Source organism: Misgurnus anguillicaudatus, chromosome 25 (assembly GCF_027580225.2).
Source record: "Misgurnus anguillicaudatus chromosome 25, ASM2758022v2, whole genome shotgun sequence".
Classification (NCBI taxonomy): domain Eukaryota; kingdom Metazoa; phylum Chordata; class Actinopteri; order Cypriniformes; family Cobitidae; genus Misgurnus; species Misgurnus anguillicaudatus.
In genome coordinates, this window is record NC_073361.2 from 6,224,732 (window position 1) to 6,242,736 (window position 18,005).

Here is an 18,005-nt window from a genome sequence, read left to right on the forward strand (position 1 = left end):
CTCTCTCTCTCTCTCTCTCTCTCTCTCTCTCTCTGCATGACTTTGATCGCTGGCAGCTGTCTTGCTTGCTCCCGGACAGGCAAACGCAGTATTTATCTGCCTCTAAAACTTCAGTATAGACGGAGCACAACAATATCATTAATGCAGCTGGACACAGACAAACACACCGTCTGATCCACTGTCATATCTCACAATGTGGACTATCTGCGGTGCCTTGATCTCCTGTGGTCTGCTGCTCTTGGTGCATGTCCGAGCTCAGTCTCAAAACAGGTACTGTAACTTACTTCAATCTCGCATACACTGTCATTCATGCCAACTCATTGTGCATGAATCTCACCTGAATTCAGATATTACACGACACACGATATTTATATAATATCTGCTATTCAAGTGAAAGCAGTATTATTCATGACAAGTTCTCCACAGCAGACATGAATGATGCTTCGCGAAGCTAAATTTTTCCCATTTGGTTTTCTAGGCAGACCTTCACATGTGGTGGGAATATAACAGGAGATTCAGGTGTTATCGGCAGTCAGGGTTATCCTGGAGTCTATCCACCCAATACCAAATGTGTATGGAGAATTACAGTAAGTATTAATAGTTCGTTTATATTTATTATCTATACATAGCGGAATGCTGGCTGTAAATGAGACGCACTTTGTCTGAATGTAACAAATAAGAGCTGCAGGTTTTGAATGAATTAAGTTAGGTGCAAGCAAGACAGATAAAGAACAGTGTTAAAGTTTTACAGAGATATTTTCAGACACATGATTATACAAATAAAAAAGCATTCTGGCTTAGGCTGTAATAATCTTTAGTGCTATGTTTGAACTGAATCTGTTTGTTAAGCACTTGGAGATGAAGTAATCACAGAAAATAACAGATACAAATAAATAACAAATTCAAGAATTTTCATTACAGTGCTGTTTCGAAAGCACCGTGATGATGCAATAGAAAGTCACAGCAAGAATCGTATGCAAGTATGTGGTTGTAATGTGTGCTTGCTTTGGCTGCTGGCCACACTGCATCCTTTGTGGAAACACCAGACTCATTCCTGCATTTTATTGCACTGCCTCCATTTTTAGAGATGCAGTTGGTGACCTGGGACTAACAAAGATTATTTATTTTCCATTTTATTTTAACATGCATAGGCTTAAGGCAACAGTTGCTATTATGCTACTATGTTTTAATACTGACTCAAGACAGTGCTATCACTTATTTTTACAAAATGTGCCCCCCCCCCCATGATTAATGATCATCAATATGACAGAGCATCTAGGTTGTGTCGTGATCATTTTTTAATCCTTACTCGGATTTTCCACATTTTGTAAGGAATCAATAGTTTATTTCAGACAAATAATAAATGAAGAGGATTCCAAGCAGCATATCATCGTATTTTACAGGACCGTCACAAAACAAATCCAAGAAATATTACCATTGAGGATGAGACATCAGAAACTACCGTCGTTAATTGAGGGGAACTCCCAGGATGACACAGGAAAGCAAAAGTGTTTTTGCTTATCTGGCACAAAGGAATGCATTCTGGCATGTAAAGTTCAGGTTCTGTATTTGATTTATTAAGTTTCTGTAACAGAGGCCAGCAAGTCTGTGATAGCTGTGCAATTAAATTAAACCTCACTCCCCAACCTCAAGAAGTGCTCTAGCGACAGACATAAGAGTTCATGGCCTTTAGCCTCCTTGTTTGAGCGTCTGACTCTCATGCCACACCAGAGTGGTTTGAATATATATATTTATTTGTTTTTGTAATTGTATAATCATATATAATTATTTCTCTATCTCTTTATTAGAATACAACCAAAAATACAGGAAATGTGTATGTAGTATTAAAAGTATAAGCTGAAGTGTCAAGTATTTAGAGTAAACTCACCTTCCACTTGAGCAATAGAGGGTATGCATTGACGTCACTTTTTGACGTGACAACGCGGGAACTCGCCCCGTTGAGTGGCAAACGTTCAACAAAATGGCTGGTTTTCATAGCAGGTGCTGCGAAAAGGCTAGTAAAACTGACTATTATCAGCTTAAATTGAATTTAGTTGGACTTGATGGCAGAGGTGGACAATACTTAGTTACATTAGTTACATTTTCCAAGCATCTGTGCTTTATTATGGTGTTTGTATTGGGGAAAACAATAGTTCACTACATTCTAAAGCATATAATCATACTGTGTATTCTTTAATATTGTACATTAAAATTTATTTAATACCTAATTACATTAACATTGTGTACTTTTACTTGAGTAAAAGTTTGTTAATGTACTTAAATATTAAATTTAAAACAAAAACATATTATTTATGAAATGTAAAAATTATGATAATATGATTTGGAATGTATGTTTTCTAAAGAAAAACACAGATAAAATACAAATACTTGAAAAATACTTATAAGTAGAAAATCAAACCTCTGCTTGATAGTGACCCTAGCAAGTTATCAACCCACCTGTGGTCTGTTGATTGTTAATTCCAACGTCTATTTACTTCTCCTTTCTGTGTTTTTTGTCAGTCTGTAAAACGATAGCTCCGAATTCTTGTTAATCTGTTAGTACAGTCTATCGCACAACAGCTTTTTCCCATTTTGACGCGTTTTCACTGTGTTTTCGCCGATGTCACACCGTACTCAAATGCTGCCGCTCTGTCTTTTGCCACTCAGTGGGCCTAACCGCAGTCCCTCTCGCCGACGGTGACGTCATGTGCATACCCTCTATAGCAGGCAGCTGCAGGATCTCTTAAACCTAAATAAAATGAATTCCTAATTTCTAATTCTAAGTAATCAAATGACTTCAGTCTCCTAAAAAAAGCTCAAGATGTGTTTCGTGCCAAGAAAGGTCACTAAATACTGACTGATGTCTTAAAAAGGCATTTAGTTTTGAAAGTTGTTTTTTGATTTTGATATTCTTTTTTAATTTTGTGTACATATTTCCTGTATTTACTGTTTGTATCCTAAAAAGGAGTGAAAAATAAATATTGATAGACATTAAAACTTTGCTAAAACAACAAAGCTGATGATGGTGGCAAAGACTTTTGCTCAGTACTATATATATATATATTCTTTTTTTTCTAAGAAATGCAAAGCTTTCACGAGGGAAAAAGCAATTCCTAACTAAGCAAAGACAAGAGGTTTAAACGTGACAAACATAATGTCTTTGTCTAATGTTATTTATTATGCATATTTGTGTTGAATTTATTTTTAGTAAACCGCAGTTAAGACAGCTCATAGCATAAGAATGAGGCTGTTATCAGTTTCAGACGTTTGTTATTTGGGAAAAACAAACCTTGGTACGTCCCCACTGACCAATCAGAATTGAGCATTCCATAGCGCCATGTAATAAAGTAGGATAAATATAAAGAGATTGACCTTGTATTTGTTATCTGAAAGGTTGTTTCACACTAAACTGTGGTTTAGTTAAAGGCTTTATTACAGCAAAATATGTAAGTAATGTAAAAAAATAAATGTTTTATTTTGGAACGTTGCACACTGTTATAAAACTGTTAGGAACAATTCTACCAGTAGGTTTAAATAATCTGATAATGAACACTAAGACTCAATGTTGTTGTTAAATTAAACTTATTGGGGCGGTTTCCCGGACCAGGATTATCTTAATCCAGGACTAGGACTTAGTTTAATTAGGAAATATAACTAGTTTTAACAAACTTGCCTTACTAAAAACATTACCTGTGTGCATTTTGAGGTAAAACAAAGGGCCCTGATGTATTTTAGGATATGTCAGTGCAAGTTGTTTTCAGTTTGGAGAGCTCTTTAAAGTGTTTAAGTCTAGGACTAGTCTAATCCCTGTCCGGGAAACCGCCCCATTAAGTTGTCGCTGACTTAAAATTGACTAAAATTTCACAAAAAGCTATTGTATGACTTCAGGAGACTTGGAATACGGCACAGGTCATGTGGACGATTATGTACTTATTATACTACTCTCTGTGTAAACTAATCCTTAAAGAGATACTAAAAAGAAAAGTAGCGTGTTGAAGGAATATAGTATGTGGTAAATCATATACATTGATCACAAGATATGGTATTCTCACCAGTGTCTTATTTGATCTCTTGTAACATCATAAACAATATCTGTTTCATGCAGGTTCCTGATGGCAAAGTGGTTGTCCTCTCATTCAGATTTCTTGACTTGGAGAGTGATAACCTGTGCAGGTACGATTATGTGGACGTTTACAGCGGTCACGCCAATGCTCAGCGTCTTGGCCGCTTCTGTGGGACGTTCAGACCAGGAGCTCTTGTTTCTACAAGCAACAAGATGCTTATACAGATGGTATCTGATGCCAACACAGCTGGCAGTGGCTTCCTAGCGGTGTACTCTGCTGCCAACCCACATGAACGAGGTGAGGCAGAGCAACTCTATGACATTATAGTGGCTTTATTAAATGGGAAATTAAAATAATTTTATCATAAAACCACTTATCCATTGTATTTGTGGTGTAAGGGCTATTATGCAGTAAACAGACGCTGGTAAAAAATGGTTTGTGGCAGGGAAATTATCAAAATAAGTAAACTACACTTAGAGGTTTTTGTCTTTACCAAGTGAACGAAGTTTATTTGACAACGGATAATCCGTCATACAGCCCTTCTTAAACCTACTTTAATAATATGACACAAATCAATTTAAATTGTATTAGGCATGGATTGCATTTAAGAGGGCAAAGGTCATATTTTTTATTGAGCTGTAAAGAGCTGTTGAACATCTGTGTTCTCTCAAAAGGGTTAAGAGTCAACATGATGCCAGAGAAGATAAATGGATTTCCAATATCCCAGTATAAACAATAGATTATATTTAATAATTCACAAAAACTGCTTGCTGATTCAGACAAAGGAAAGAAAAATCTGGTTTTACTTTTGTTTAGAAATAAGATTTTCTCCTCTGCCTTATGCAAGGTCTGACAGTTGATTTTGAGAACTCAGGAAGTGTTGGACGGCTAGAGTCCATTGCTGTGTATTTCATGGTTTGACGTGGAATTTCTCACAGACGTTTTTCCAGGGATTCAGTTGATAGATTTAAACCCCCAAAGGCCGACTTGCTCACATAGTCTCTGTATGACTGACGAGACGTCTGCTTGGATGAATGTATTGCGTGTTTTTTTGTCACATCAGTAGGTGTTATGATATGTGTTGATAACAATGAGAGCCTGCAGCCTTCACATTCATCTCAGAACACAGACGTTATCTTTTTTTTTTTAATCACACAAAAGTTCATGAACTCCAAAATTGAAAGAGAAGTGATTTGAATCACAGTGTGAAATATTTAAATGATCCAAAATTACAAATTGTCTGTAAAGTCAGTGTAAATTCTTGACTTTGTCTCAATGCAGGGTTCCCACGGGTCCTTGAAATCTTTGAAAGTTTGTGAATCTGGGGGGGGGGAAATTCAAGGCTCTGGGAAGTTTTTGAAAACATACATACATAGATACAGGTCATTGAAAGTGCTGAAAGTTTTCTGGGAAAAATCCATATTATTCCCTTTGTAGTGTAGGATAATATCATAAAAAGTCTAGACTTTTTAAGCACACGTGCTAAACTGTTCGCTTTAAATGCTCATTTGCATAGTTGTGTTTGACACATGAAAACGTCTCGGGATACGTATGTAACTGTTGTTCAATGAGAAGGGAATAAGACGCTGCGTCTCCCTTGCCATACTTCCTGTGTCCCTGTAACGCCGTCTTTGGCAATATTTCACATAGTGATATACTTCCTGGTTCTCGCGTCACCCTGTCTTTGTCGTTAAGCCTTACCATTGGTTGAATTTGATATACATATTCAGACGCACTTACCCCTGGAGGCGTCCGCAAAGTGTACCACAGTGACGCAACACGAGTTCCCTCGAAAGGGAACTGTAACAATATATCTTAAAAGGTAACATGATGTAATCATGCTCTCACTTGAAATCTGTCCCCACATTTAGTCCTTGAATTTGAGGGTATTATACCTGGAAAGTCCTTGAAAGGTACTTGAATTTGAGGTTAACTAAGGTGTGGGAACCCTGTCATCGATTCCGAGGACATTGAGACAAACAGACCCAGTTCTGGCTGCCGTTCTGACTGTCCTTCAATGTAATGCCCAGCCGATGTCTGACCAACCGGTAGAACCTGTTTAATCTCAAGGGTTTTTTCCTCCTAGGACTTTTTTCCTCTTTGCTAAAAATGCAGGAGGTTTTTCTCCTAGGGTTGTTTTTTTCAACCCTGGGGAGTCAGCCAACATTGGCTTAACTTGGCACCCTCCTCTATACGTTACATCATTAACACGCTCGCTTGTAACGTTTATCCAAAGCCGCTGTATTTTGCTACTTATGTTGTCTGTCGATTTTTCTGTGTTTTCCCCTGCTTCTATTAATGTAAAGCTGCTTGGATACAATTACCTTTTGTGAAAAGCCCTATATAAATACAATTGAATTGAAAAAATACAATTCTCGGGGCGGCACAGTGGCTTAGTGAGTGTTGCCTCATAGCAAAAAGAATCCCGGTTCGAGCCCCGGCAGAGCATGTGGCCTTTGTGTGTAGTTTGGATGTTCTTCCTGTGTCATCGTGTGTTTACTCCAGGTAATCCGGTTTCCTCCCACAGGCCAAAAACATGCAAGTAAGGTTAATTGAAGATACCAAATTGTCCCTCCCCAACCTGTGTATGGATTAACTGGTTTTCGCCATGAATATAGCCATAGATGCTGGAATGGCGTAAAAAATAAATAAATAAATAAAGAAGTATGTGCATCTGTAGTCCATTCTTCCCACACATGATCTACCTTTCAACAGAGCATTTACCACGCTGGGACTGACCATGTTATAAAATCTCTCATAATGACAGGATTATAGCAAAGCGCAATCTTCGAGTAATTTTAGAGTTGTGTAATTATCCCATGCATTCCTTTTAATTAGGAATGAACGACCTCATGCTTGGTCTATGTTTAGTGTTGCTCCTGTGGAGTTTAAAGGGAACATTTCCTAAATTCTTGTCTGATTGGATGCTTACAGGAGATCAGTATTGTGGTGGGAGATTAGTTAAGCCTTCAGGAACCTTTAAGACCCCTAACTGGCCAGATAAAGACTATCCCGCGGGAGTCACATGTTCCTGGCATATAGTGGCACCGAAAAATCAGGTGAACTGATTCTGTCATTTTAGTATTATACTTTCAGCTATTTGGTACTTTATACTTTGTGCTTTATAATGTAAATTAATTGGGATTTGTCTATTACTAAAACGGTTTGTTTTCACAGATTATAGAATTGAAATTTGAGAAGTTTGATGTGGAGAGGGACAACTACTGCCGATATGATTACGTAGCGATTTTTAATGGAGGAGAAATCAACGATGCCAAAAGAATTGGAAAATACTGTGGAGACAGTCCACCGGCGTATGTATATATGCATATAAATGTATTTATACAACAGTTCTTTCTGGCTCTCCAATCTGATTGGCTAATAGCCCTTCCCAGCCATGCAATATTTTACTGATATCATAACAGTAAACGCTTCACCGTTTGTATGATTCCACCACCTACTGGTCATTTTAGAATAAATGAGGGAGGCTTCTTTAAACACTTGAGTCATACGCTTACATATCTGTGACATGGACAAAGGTGCCACCAGAGCGGATGGTCACACACACACATCACAACGCTGTTTATAAACACTTTAGTGTGTCTCAATAAGTTTTCTAACTTGTGAATCAGGCTGTGAATCCCAATTTTAAGTGATTATCCCTATCCCCTAATCCATTTGAAGATCAAAGCTCTTGGATGTAAACTTTAGAGGGAGTAGCGCAATAATGTCACATCTTGTGGACGATTAAAATACACTTGGTGAATAAAGCAATGAAAACAATCATTTTCTCTTTATCTGGAGCATCTGTTTACACGTGCCCTTTCCGAAGTGCCCATTAAGTAATAAGTATGCGTCCGTCGGGCTATAAACCCTTTTACAGCTAACGTGATCAAATAGCCTGCACGCGCATTTTGGCAACAGAAGTGGTGTTATTCCCCATTGGTTCTAACGTGTAAGCAACTAAGAAAGTTTATTAAAACGATTTCCCAGCATCAAAATGTCTGGTTGTTGCGTTTGGTTGCACTAATATAATATACTAATATACGTATACAGTATGTATCTGGCAACTTTATTTTTGGCCATCTGCTAACGTCTTCTATCCACTCCACTGTAATACACGGATCTGGTAGCTGTGTTCAAAATTTTGATAAAGTAAACTTTTTAAAATAACTTTCTCTGTCTGTGTTGCTTCACTGTTGATTCTTAACATACTTCCGTTACCAAAATGCGTGTGCATACACTGCCACATCATCAAACGCAACATTTATAAAACTTGATTATTTCATCCGATAACATGATTTCTTGTTCCTGTCTGATTGATGGCCATCAGTGGTTAAGTTAAAGACAACAAATCCCATAATTCCACGCTGCCTCGGAGTTTCTTTAATCTACGTCAGTGTTATTGTTTTGATTGTGCGCCCTCTAATGGCGGATTCTAAAAATCTTCAACTTTTACCTCGCACCAAAACAATAACAAAAAGACTAAATCTGAATAAATGAAAAAAGTAATAGATTCATGAGACCAAATACTGCTGGTTTGATCAACCCAAAACAAATAAAATCTAATTTTTGACCATCAAACATGAGTACATCAGAGCTAGCAGGAAATTATAAGTGTCCGAGATCAGGCTGTAGTCAGCGGGGTAAGCAAACACTTACACCCCTGGCCGCATCTGGATCTCACGTTCGAATCTTTCTAAGCAAATGTTCAAATAGGCGCTATCTTTACTAATCTACCGCAGATTTGAATATTATACATATATTTTCTCGCCTGAAATAATCTTAAAACTACACTTTGTGACCAAAAAATGGTAATTTTGAGAAACATCTATTGAGTTATATGACATTCAAACGAACAGCCGAAGGGGTGACCTGTTATTCTGGCCTTCAAATCCGTGGCGGAAGATAGTAGTTCCTCACCAAAGAAGCTTTATAAATCACTTCGTTATTGTTTTTTAGATTTCTTTTTTTCAAACTTCTGCTGCTGAACTGTGGTGCGGAAATCTGCCGAAGTTCAGATTTTTCTACTTGCGCGCTTCTCGCGGGAACGCTCAATTCGCATGGAGCGCGCCATTTGCGCAGCAGGATGCCTAGCTGTTGGTTCACACCAGATGCGAGTTCAACGTTTTGCGTGAGTAGATTACATACAAAGTCAACGCAAAAAACACGATCAGATGTGTCCTCGTGTGGGGCAATGCGAATGACATGATATGGGCGGCACGTTTGCTGCGAAAACACATGCTATTCGCCTCAAACGCGTCGCAAAAATTCACATGACACAAAGTTAAATCCTGCGAGTAATCTAGAGCGAATAATGCGATGCCCCGCATTTGGTGTGTACGTAGCATAATAGCGTCTTAGCATTGATTTAACTCTTTCCCCGCCAGCGTTTTAAAAAAAGTTGCCAGCCAGCGCCAGCATTTTTCATGATTTTCACAAAAGTTTAATGCCTTACAGAAAATGTTCTTCTTTAAATATATAAACAAACAATATATCAGATGAAAGAACACACCCTCTGCTTTCAAAAAAAAAAAAAAACGTTTCATCCTACCTTCATTAGTTCTAATTCTAAGCTAATGACTTTAGAACTTCAGTCTCTTCAAAAGAGTTCAGTATTATCATATTTTCATTTTCTGTTTGTATCTTAATAAAGAGAGCAAAGAAAAAAATGGATAGTTTTTTTAGTCTTTTAATATTTGCATGACTGGTGGTGGCCATTTGCACAATACTTTATAATATCAGTATTTGTATGGATAATTAGATGTACAGTATATTTTTATATGCATTTAGTCTGATGTTTTGTGTATCTTTTAGGCCTGTGTTTTCAGAGGGAAATCAGCTCTTCATTCAGTTTCTCTCTGATCTGAGTTTAACAGCAGATGGTTTTATCGGTCATTACAAATTTAGACCAAAGAAACTTCCCGCCACAACTGTCGCACCAACCACAACAGCACCACCCACTACCACCAGACCCATACGTAAGTAGTAGTTTCTGAGTTTAATATTAGCTTATGGAGTTGGATTGAAGTTGCAATTAAGCATGTCATTGTCACATGGCATTTGTAGCTTGGTTGACTGCCTAAAAAAAAAATGTCTCCAGTACTAAGGTCATTTACATAGACATAGCAATTGCCATTGAGAGCTATAGGACCTATACTATAAGGTAGTATGGACCTTAGCATGCATATCATTACAAAAATGTTTCAAAGTATCCTATAAGGCACAAAACAGCACACCAGCCGTGCTTGGTTTTGTAGCAGGGATGAATTTAGTCACATAAAAGTGATGAAGTTTTTTGGCACCTATTCACAGTCAGATGATGCAGTGTTCAGCATCTGCTACAAAAATGTGTTCAGTCCAGTTAATGTGATGGATTGACTGAAGATTGTGAAAAGTAAACTGACGCTGATGCCAAGCAGTTTAAAGCAAAGCTTATCCATGAAAGGTGGAGCAGGACATCTATTATCTCTGGTCACGTTGCCTGCTTGCTAAACTTATATTTATCTGGTTTTATTGTTGTAAGATTTCATTTCATGGTTATTGGTCACTGACACCAAACAAATTTTATCATCTGTTTAGTGCTGTGGTTTTGTTCTTCCAAAAATATTTTGGGAAAAAAATACAAATTTGTTTTCCAACCTTTTTTAATGATGCTTGGTTGCGTTTCTAACAAATGCACTACAACAGTACATAAAACCAAAAGCATTGGCCCCAGCCCACATCTCAATATCTTATTTGTCATAATTAAGTTAATTTAATGAAACATCAGGCATGTTGTTTACTAGATATTGGTTGGCTGTTATCAAACCAATGACATTGACAAACAAATAATGCTAGAGCTTTACATTTCTGGACTGTAGGGTTTTACACACTAAACCACGGCAACAAACAAAGTAGTGCAAACTGTGACGTCTGTGAGGTCGGTACACACCAAACGGATGGGGGAAAAATAACACTTCCCTTTTGCGTCTGCGTGAGATAAGATAACTTTAACTTTGCACTGCTTGGCTAAAGTACTATTCGGACAGGATTACTTTTACATAAAGAGGTGGGGTAAAGCAAGTTTTATCAGAGTTTCTCAGTGATTTTAGTCCTTTCCTAATGCTCCATGTCAGTAATCATATTACGGACAATGTCAGTAAAGATTACGGCGACTTTTACCTTCTGTAAAAAGGTCCGGAGAAATTAACTCAGGTAATACTAATCCAGTCCGAATAGACCAGCTGTATAACACGACACAAACTTTAAAAAAAAAAAAAGGTCGAATTTACTTCTCAGAGGCACGGAACTGTTTCTGAAACTGACGTTCTCCCCAAATTGAAATTAAACACAGTTTTTCGTGTTTTTCTCGTCTGTGTCATGTTGTTTACACATGTGATATCAGGAAGCAAGGTAATGTGCACTTGACGATGAGAGGTGACGCGCTGCGCAATCAAGTTACCCCTCTCACTTTTGAATGTTTTACTGAGATTTCTAATCCCGTCCGAATTGACCATCAATATTACAGACGTCCTGTGGTAAAATTACATTACGCCATCTACCCCTGTAAAACTAATCCCGTCCGAATAGGGAGTAAGCCGAGCAGCCAATCAGAATCATGTGACTCCCATATGAGCGCCATCGCCGATACAAAATGCTGAATTGGCCAAAAAAGGCGATGGTGACTGACATTAGAAGACAATGCTCAAAACCTTCCTGGTGGCCGACAGTCTGCTTGGTGTTTGCCTAACTTTGTGTTATGATTTTTACTCGGTCTCAAATAATTCAGTATTTGTCTTTTTAGTTTGTTTTTTCCAGGCAACCTGTAAATGAAGTGGCCCACTGGTTGGTTGAGAAACAAAATTTGAATATTACGCCCATATAAATTAAGTCTCGCCCCGAAATGAAAAAAACGTTACCCGGCAGTGCACGTATTCATTGATACTGAACTTGACCCTTTAAGTTCAAACAAAGAAGTCAGGAAAATGCAGTTTGGAGCCAGATTACTGAAGAGAAATTGATCTACAGCAAAAACGTCAAAATTGTAATTTCAAATAATTAAATATTAACGTTATTGTTATACAAGTATTGAATAATTATCTAACTGTAGTTTTTTATTATATTATTATTGTATATATGATTTACATCTATTTATACACAATTCACCATATTAGAGATGTGTAGTATAATCATTTTTATGATGAAATATTCTGCATAAAAATAGAAATACATGTAAATATCATACTGTATGTGAATTTCGTTACAGGTTTTGCACATAACACTGTAGGTAGAATTAGTAAATTAATGACAAACCACATAAATTATGTTTGTCTTTCTCTTCAGACGGACTGTAAAATTCCCTCTCTCAAGCAGGGAGCAGCGTAAATTAAATGCAGTCTCATTTATTTCGAAGCTTGGATGGCTGTTTAAAGTTGTTAAAGCTTTAATGCGCAAACTACAGGAGTTGCTATAAGTTTTACTTGAATACTAAGGTATTTTTTCTTTGGAGAAAATTAAGCAGAAATCTAATTTTTTAAACGAAAACACGAGGTGAAACCTGATGTAAGATACGATCGTAGCCACCGTTGATAAATGCCAAGTCTTGCACTGGAAACAACCGTATTCACAGTTTTTTGTCGTACACTCGTTTCATAAATGAGGCCCAATGTATTTTAGGAAGTGTTGTTGTGTGTATACTACAGTAGAAATATTTTTCAGGATTTTTTTGCTATCTCTGCTTGCGTCTATACCTTTGAAGTATTCAGCAGCGCTGTGTCAACAGAAATGCAAACGTAAGGGAACCCCTGAGAGCCACTACTGTTCCAGTAACTTCGGTAAGAGAAATTATTTTTTGCTGACACATGCAGACGCATACAACTCCACACAAGTGCAAAGTGAGGCGGGAAACTGTAGGAAGTGGCCATCAGATAAGATCAGAATAAGTGGAAACAAACATCGATTGTTTACACGTTGTCTATAATCTTGGCCGTTTCGTAACTATTTCCAGCATGCTATCTTTGGTTTACTGGTGTTTTTCAAAAGTCTCCTTGAGCATTTTTGGCTATTGCGTACAGTGGATTTGTGTGTTTGCTTGTGTAAATAAGCTGCAGTGCTCTGTGGGTGAAGTGTTTGTAAATGGGAGTGTTGATTCAGTCGAGGCCACAGTCACCCCTGGAACAGGTCTTCAATGTCCACATTCACAACGTGTTTACAGAGTCATGCAGATATTCAATTATGATTTCTGTTAGTTTACTTGGATTTGCATGTGAGGAAATCCTATGGTGGGTGGAGACAAAGTCTAAATTTGAATGCATTTATATCAACTCAGCTTTTAAATCCTTAACTGTGCTTTGGAATCTGATAAACAGTAGAGTACTACTGTTTAAGAGTAACACTGTTTAAGAGTTGGATTGCTAAAAAGCAGTTGGACGTATGAAGGAGTATTTCCGTGCCGAATGCACTTCCCCAGGATTCATACAAGTTTCAGAAAGCTTTTTCTTCGAACATGAAAGATTCATGCGTAACAATCTGGCTCTATTTTTTATATGCGATTTCAGTGCAGGAAGTACATTGGAAGTCCTTATATGGGCACTTTAACTAGAATAGCACACACACACACACACACACACACACACACACCAACCAAGAGCTGACACGAAATCAGCGTCATCCGAAGTGTGTTGTTGCCTGTGAGGGAAATTTAAGCATGTTCAGATTCCCAAAGAACCCAGCATTATGGAAACAATGGATATAGGTTGTTTATCCAGGGTAGCAGTGGAGTTCGTGCGTGTGTGCTTGTTGGTGGATTTTGATTAAATGGGGCGGTTACAACCAAGCCATGAGTCGCAGGCGGTAAGTAAAACTGCTTAAAATGTCTGTGTTTTGTTGGCAATCGGTACGTAAGTTCATGTAACGTAAACGACAGGAACATGTAGTGAATCATACATTATTCAGAGACAGTGGGATAATGTTTTGTGTGTTAGGGTTACTTGCTTGTGATTCGCTCCACACGTTGTACACCTCTAGGAGCTCTGGTTTATTTGGTTTATTCTGTTTATTTTGGTATTACACACCTCTTGTCAAGGGACCAGATTGTAACCTTTTTGGAACAGTATTAATTGGTAGTAAATAATTGCTAGGTAAAATGTTAAAATTAAATCTATCATTGCTCTCTGCCATTCTCGTATAGTGTAACACTGTGACTTCTGTAGGCACACACGTTTCATGTTGATGTTGAAACTATATACATTTTTGGTATAGATCTAACCTTAATTGAAAGATATGGTCTTTAAAGCTGTTCTGTTGTATTTCATCTTTTAGTAATAACGGGAACGGTCATAACTGCTGTAACACGTGGAGGTAGCATGTACGCCACCATCTCCATTATCAATGTTTACAAGGAGGGCAGTCTAGCCATTCAACAGGCTGGCAAAACCATGAGCACTAAGATTGTCATCCTGTGCAAGAAATGTCCCTACGTCAGGCGAGGTAAGTGCCTGCGTATTTAACTTACTAGCTTTAGTTTTTCTCATTAAAGGTGACAATTTTATGTTATTTATATTAATGTTATTTTAAAACCTAAACAAAATGTACTATTTTGGTGCATGATCTCTGAAAGCCAATGTTGACATTAGAAATCACCTAAACAAACACGCCCCTACCCTAATAAAATACCTAATAGAATCTGGACCTTTCTTTGCCGCCTTTGACCTTTTCTTTCACATACGCAACCCAGGCAACGATGTCGGTTAGTAGACACACCCCTTACTGCTGATTGGCTACAAGTGTGTTTTTGTACTCGGCCCGACTCCTTTATCCAAAGTGTTAATCAAAAATCACGCACCACACCTTTAAGCGTAATCTACTTAGCCTACCCATCCCTACCCAGTCTCATAAGGTATCGTAATTTTTTGATTCTTTTTTGTGACATTATCAGGAATTTTTCGTGATCGTATAACGAATTCCTGTTTCCGTGTGATTATCACGTATTGGTTACTCAATTGCCTTTTCCTATTTTCAAACCATTGCCGCTTCGGTTTAGGGCCAGATTTGGTGCTTGCATTAGAATGTCACTTTATACATTGGTTTATACTATTTTTTCTGATTTATTTTTTTTAAATGTCGCCTGGCGTTGGGGTTAGAGTTGGGTTTGGGTAGGGATGTCATTTTATGTAAATCTAACCCTAAACCGAAGCGACAATAGTAAGAAAATAGGGCAAAACAGTTGAGTAACCAATACGTGATAATCATACAAAAACAGTTCGTTATACAATCACAAAAAAAACACGGAAATTCGTGATATTATCACGGAGAGAGTATTAAAGGGTTACATGACTATATAACGAATTTCGTGAGACTGGGCAGACTTGATCTGGCAGGTAGAATTTTTAATTTAGTAGATAAATTTAAAATGTATGCACTTAGTTTTATTTTTTATTATAACACACTGTACATAAACTGCACGTCATATGTACGTTTATTTATGGAGGGATATATCAGAATTGATGTCTTTGGTACTGTATTTTTTGACAGCATGCTACAGATAATGTCCAGTCAGTAGGTTCAGTATGATCTACATAATATCCATTTCATTTTATCTTTTTAGTTTTGGTGAGATAGTCCTCTTATTGTTGTACATATATAGTGAAATAAAATAGAAATTAAGTTAAAATCTGTACGATTTATAAACCTCTTAAAGGAAGAGTTTTACCAAAAGACATTTTTTCTATTATTATTTATTTGTTATTACCATCATCAACAGTAACAAATTTTGAAGCTCAACAGACTTGTTCACCATAAACTATTATATGAACAGAGTTGTGTAAAGTTTCATAATGTGAAAGGTACTCTCAGAACAAATCTTACAGATGCATCATGCTCATTAAACAGAGCTTGTAATGGTAAGTAACGAAACTCACTGTCAGAATATCTCTCAAACAACTTATCTTACTTCCATATGTTTATTACTTAAATAAACATATGGAGTATAGTGTAAGGCCCCAGAGAAATGCTGATGGAAAGCTCTTCCTGAATGTTCTGCCGCTCACGTCACTGCATTCAGGTTTTTTCTGTGTGGTGTCACTAGGTTTGAACTACATCTTCATGGGCCATTCGGATGAGGATGGACGTGGAATGATCGCACCAAATCATTTCGTCATGGCTTACAAGGCCAAGAACCAGAAGGACTTCAACATGCTAAAGAACAAACACTGCTGAGCTATCAAAGACTCGTCGTACTTACTGCATGACCCAACAGTAGGGTCTTCGGATTTTTAAAGCACAAGACGGAGCCCTGGATGGACTCTCTTCTATTCATATTTTTCATGACTATTTTTCTTATGGCTTAAAAGTGACAGAAACTAGAATGTAAAGATTTTGGTGTTTTGATGCACACCATCCAGACCAAGATATTCTTTATTTTGTATTTTTTTGTGATTAAATAGCAAAGTTACAGAAACTTTATTTGTGGTTTTTGAAAGACAGTTGTTTGTAGCAGCATTATCTTTTCACCTTTTTGTCTTCTAAAATCATGCTGGATTTTGTTACTGTGTGTCTACTCTAAAAAAAATTCTCATAGAAGCTAATTCTATTATATTAAGTTATAAATTATTTGTTTTATGAAAGAAAATAAAGTCCATTATCAGTTTTGTCACTGATATTGTCGTCTTTGTGTTTATTTTGGTGTGTGTATATTATTTTGCGATTAATGTAAAAAGATTTCAAAGCTGGAAATATTTGGGTAGTTGATATGGTCATGTTAGAACATCTTTCTTAAATTGCCTGAGGCACAGAGTGCTTGACTATGAAGGGCACAGCATTTAACTCATTGATGAGCACTTACTGTACAGAGCCAATATGCTAAAATTTACTACATTTTAAATAGCCTGTTTTTGCATTAAATAGTCTCATGATAAATTACAGTATGAATACTGACATGATTATCCATCAGTTTTCTAAACCTGCTTGTCCTCATTAGGGTCACAGGGCTGGAGTCTATCCCAGCATCTTGGACCACAGGTACAGTACATTCTGTAGATTGTGACAAGATGTTGATATCTAAATATGGGTGGATAAATATGAATATAATACATTTTGGTACAATGTATTCTGCCACTTGTATTAAACTACAACAGAAAAGTTTGTCAAAAATGCCTTGCCTACAATACAGAGTATGAAGGTTTAAGCATACAGTATACACTCTAAGCGGCCGGTCAAACCAAACGCGTTTTAAAGCTTGAAAATCTAAGGTGGACAGCACAGCCTTTATTTAAGTGACTTTAGAAAAGAGTAGTGCAATGCTTATTTTATATTGCTACTGTAGGCAATCTCAGAGGCAGCTGTCCTGTCAATCAAATATTGAAGCATGTTACTGTAAACCATAGATAGATACACTAGATGTCGCCTTGGGGTTCTAAGCATGCGTCAAAACCGCCACCATCTTGGAACAGGGGTCTTGTCATAGGAAGTATCTAGGTAAAGCTGCTCTCTCCGCCTGTATTTCGAATTCATGGACGATGCCGGACTCTTGTGCTGCGTATGGATGTTAGGCCTACTAGCACTATGCATTATACTTAGAAAAAGTAGATTTACATAATATCAAAACTTTAATTTTTTTGAACTTAATGCTAAATACATGTCTGACTGTTGAAGCGAACCAAAAGAAAACCAAGAAAATCGCATTCATGACGATTTATGGTGATTTTAATTTCTGTTACACTATTGCCTACAATGACGCTGATGCGGGGCTCCCTTGTTTCAAGATGGCGGCTCTATTTGACGCATTCGGTCCAATGAACTGTCGTAGCCAAGGTGACATCTAGTGTACATATCTATGACTGTAAACTTATGTCACTACAACAGAGGGCCCGCCTCTCCCCTCATTCGATTGGACGGTTAAAAAAACGCAGATGACGCTAAGCGCTTTTCCGCTCTGAGCCGTCCTACAAAAACCAGGGGGGC

At 37.4% G+C, this 18,005-nt stretch overlaps 1 protein-coding gene across 1 annotated transcript; it reads left to right on the forward strand.

Moving 5' to 3' along the window:
• The first annotated feature begins 20 nt into the window (after window positions 1-20).
• On the forward strand, window positions 21-16,702 carry pcolce2b (procollagen C-endopeptidase enhancer 2b). The gene is made up of 9 exons (XM_073864198.1): window positions 21-270; window positions 479-587; window positions 4,106-4,361; window positions 6,999-7,123; window positions 7,242-7,378; window positions 9,882-10,041; window positions 12,793-12,880; window positions 14,367-14,534; window positions 16,132-16,702. The coding sequence occupies exons 1-9, from the start codon at window positions 194-196 to the stop codon at window positions 16,260-16,262; spliced, it is 1,251 nt and encodes a 416-aa protein (XP_073720299.1). The 5' UTR covers window positions 21-193; the 3' UTR covers window positions 16,263-16,702.
• Window positions 16,703-18,005: the final 1,303 nt, after the last annotated feature.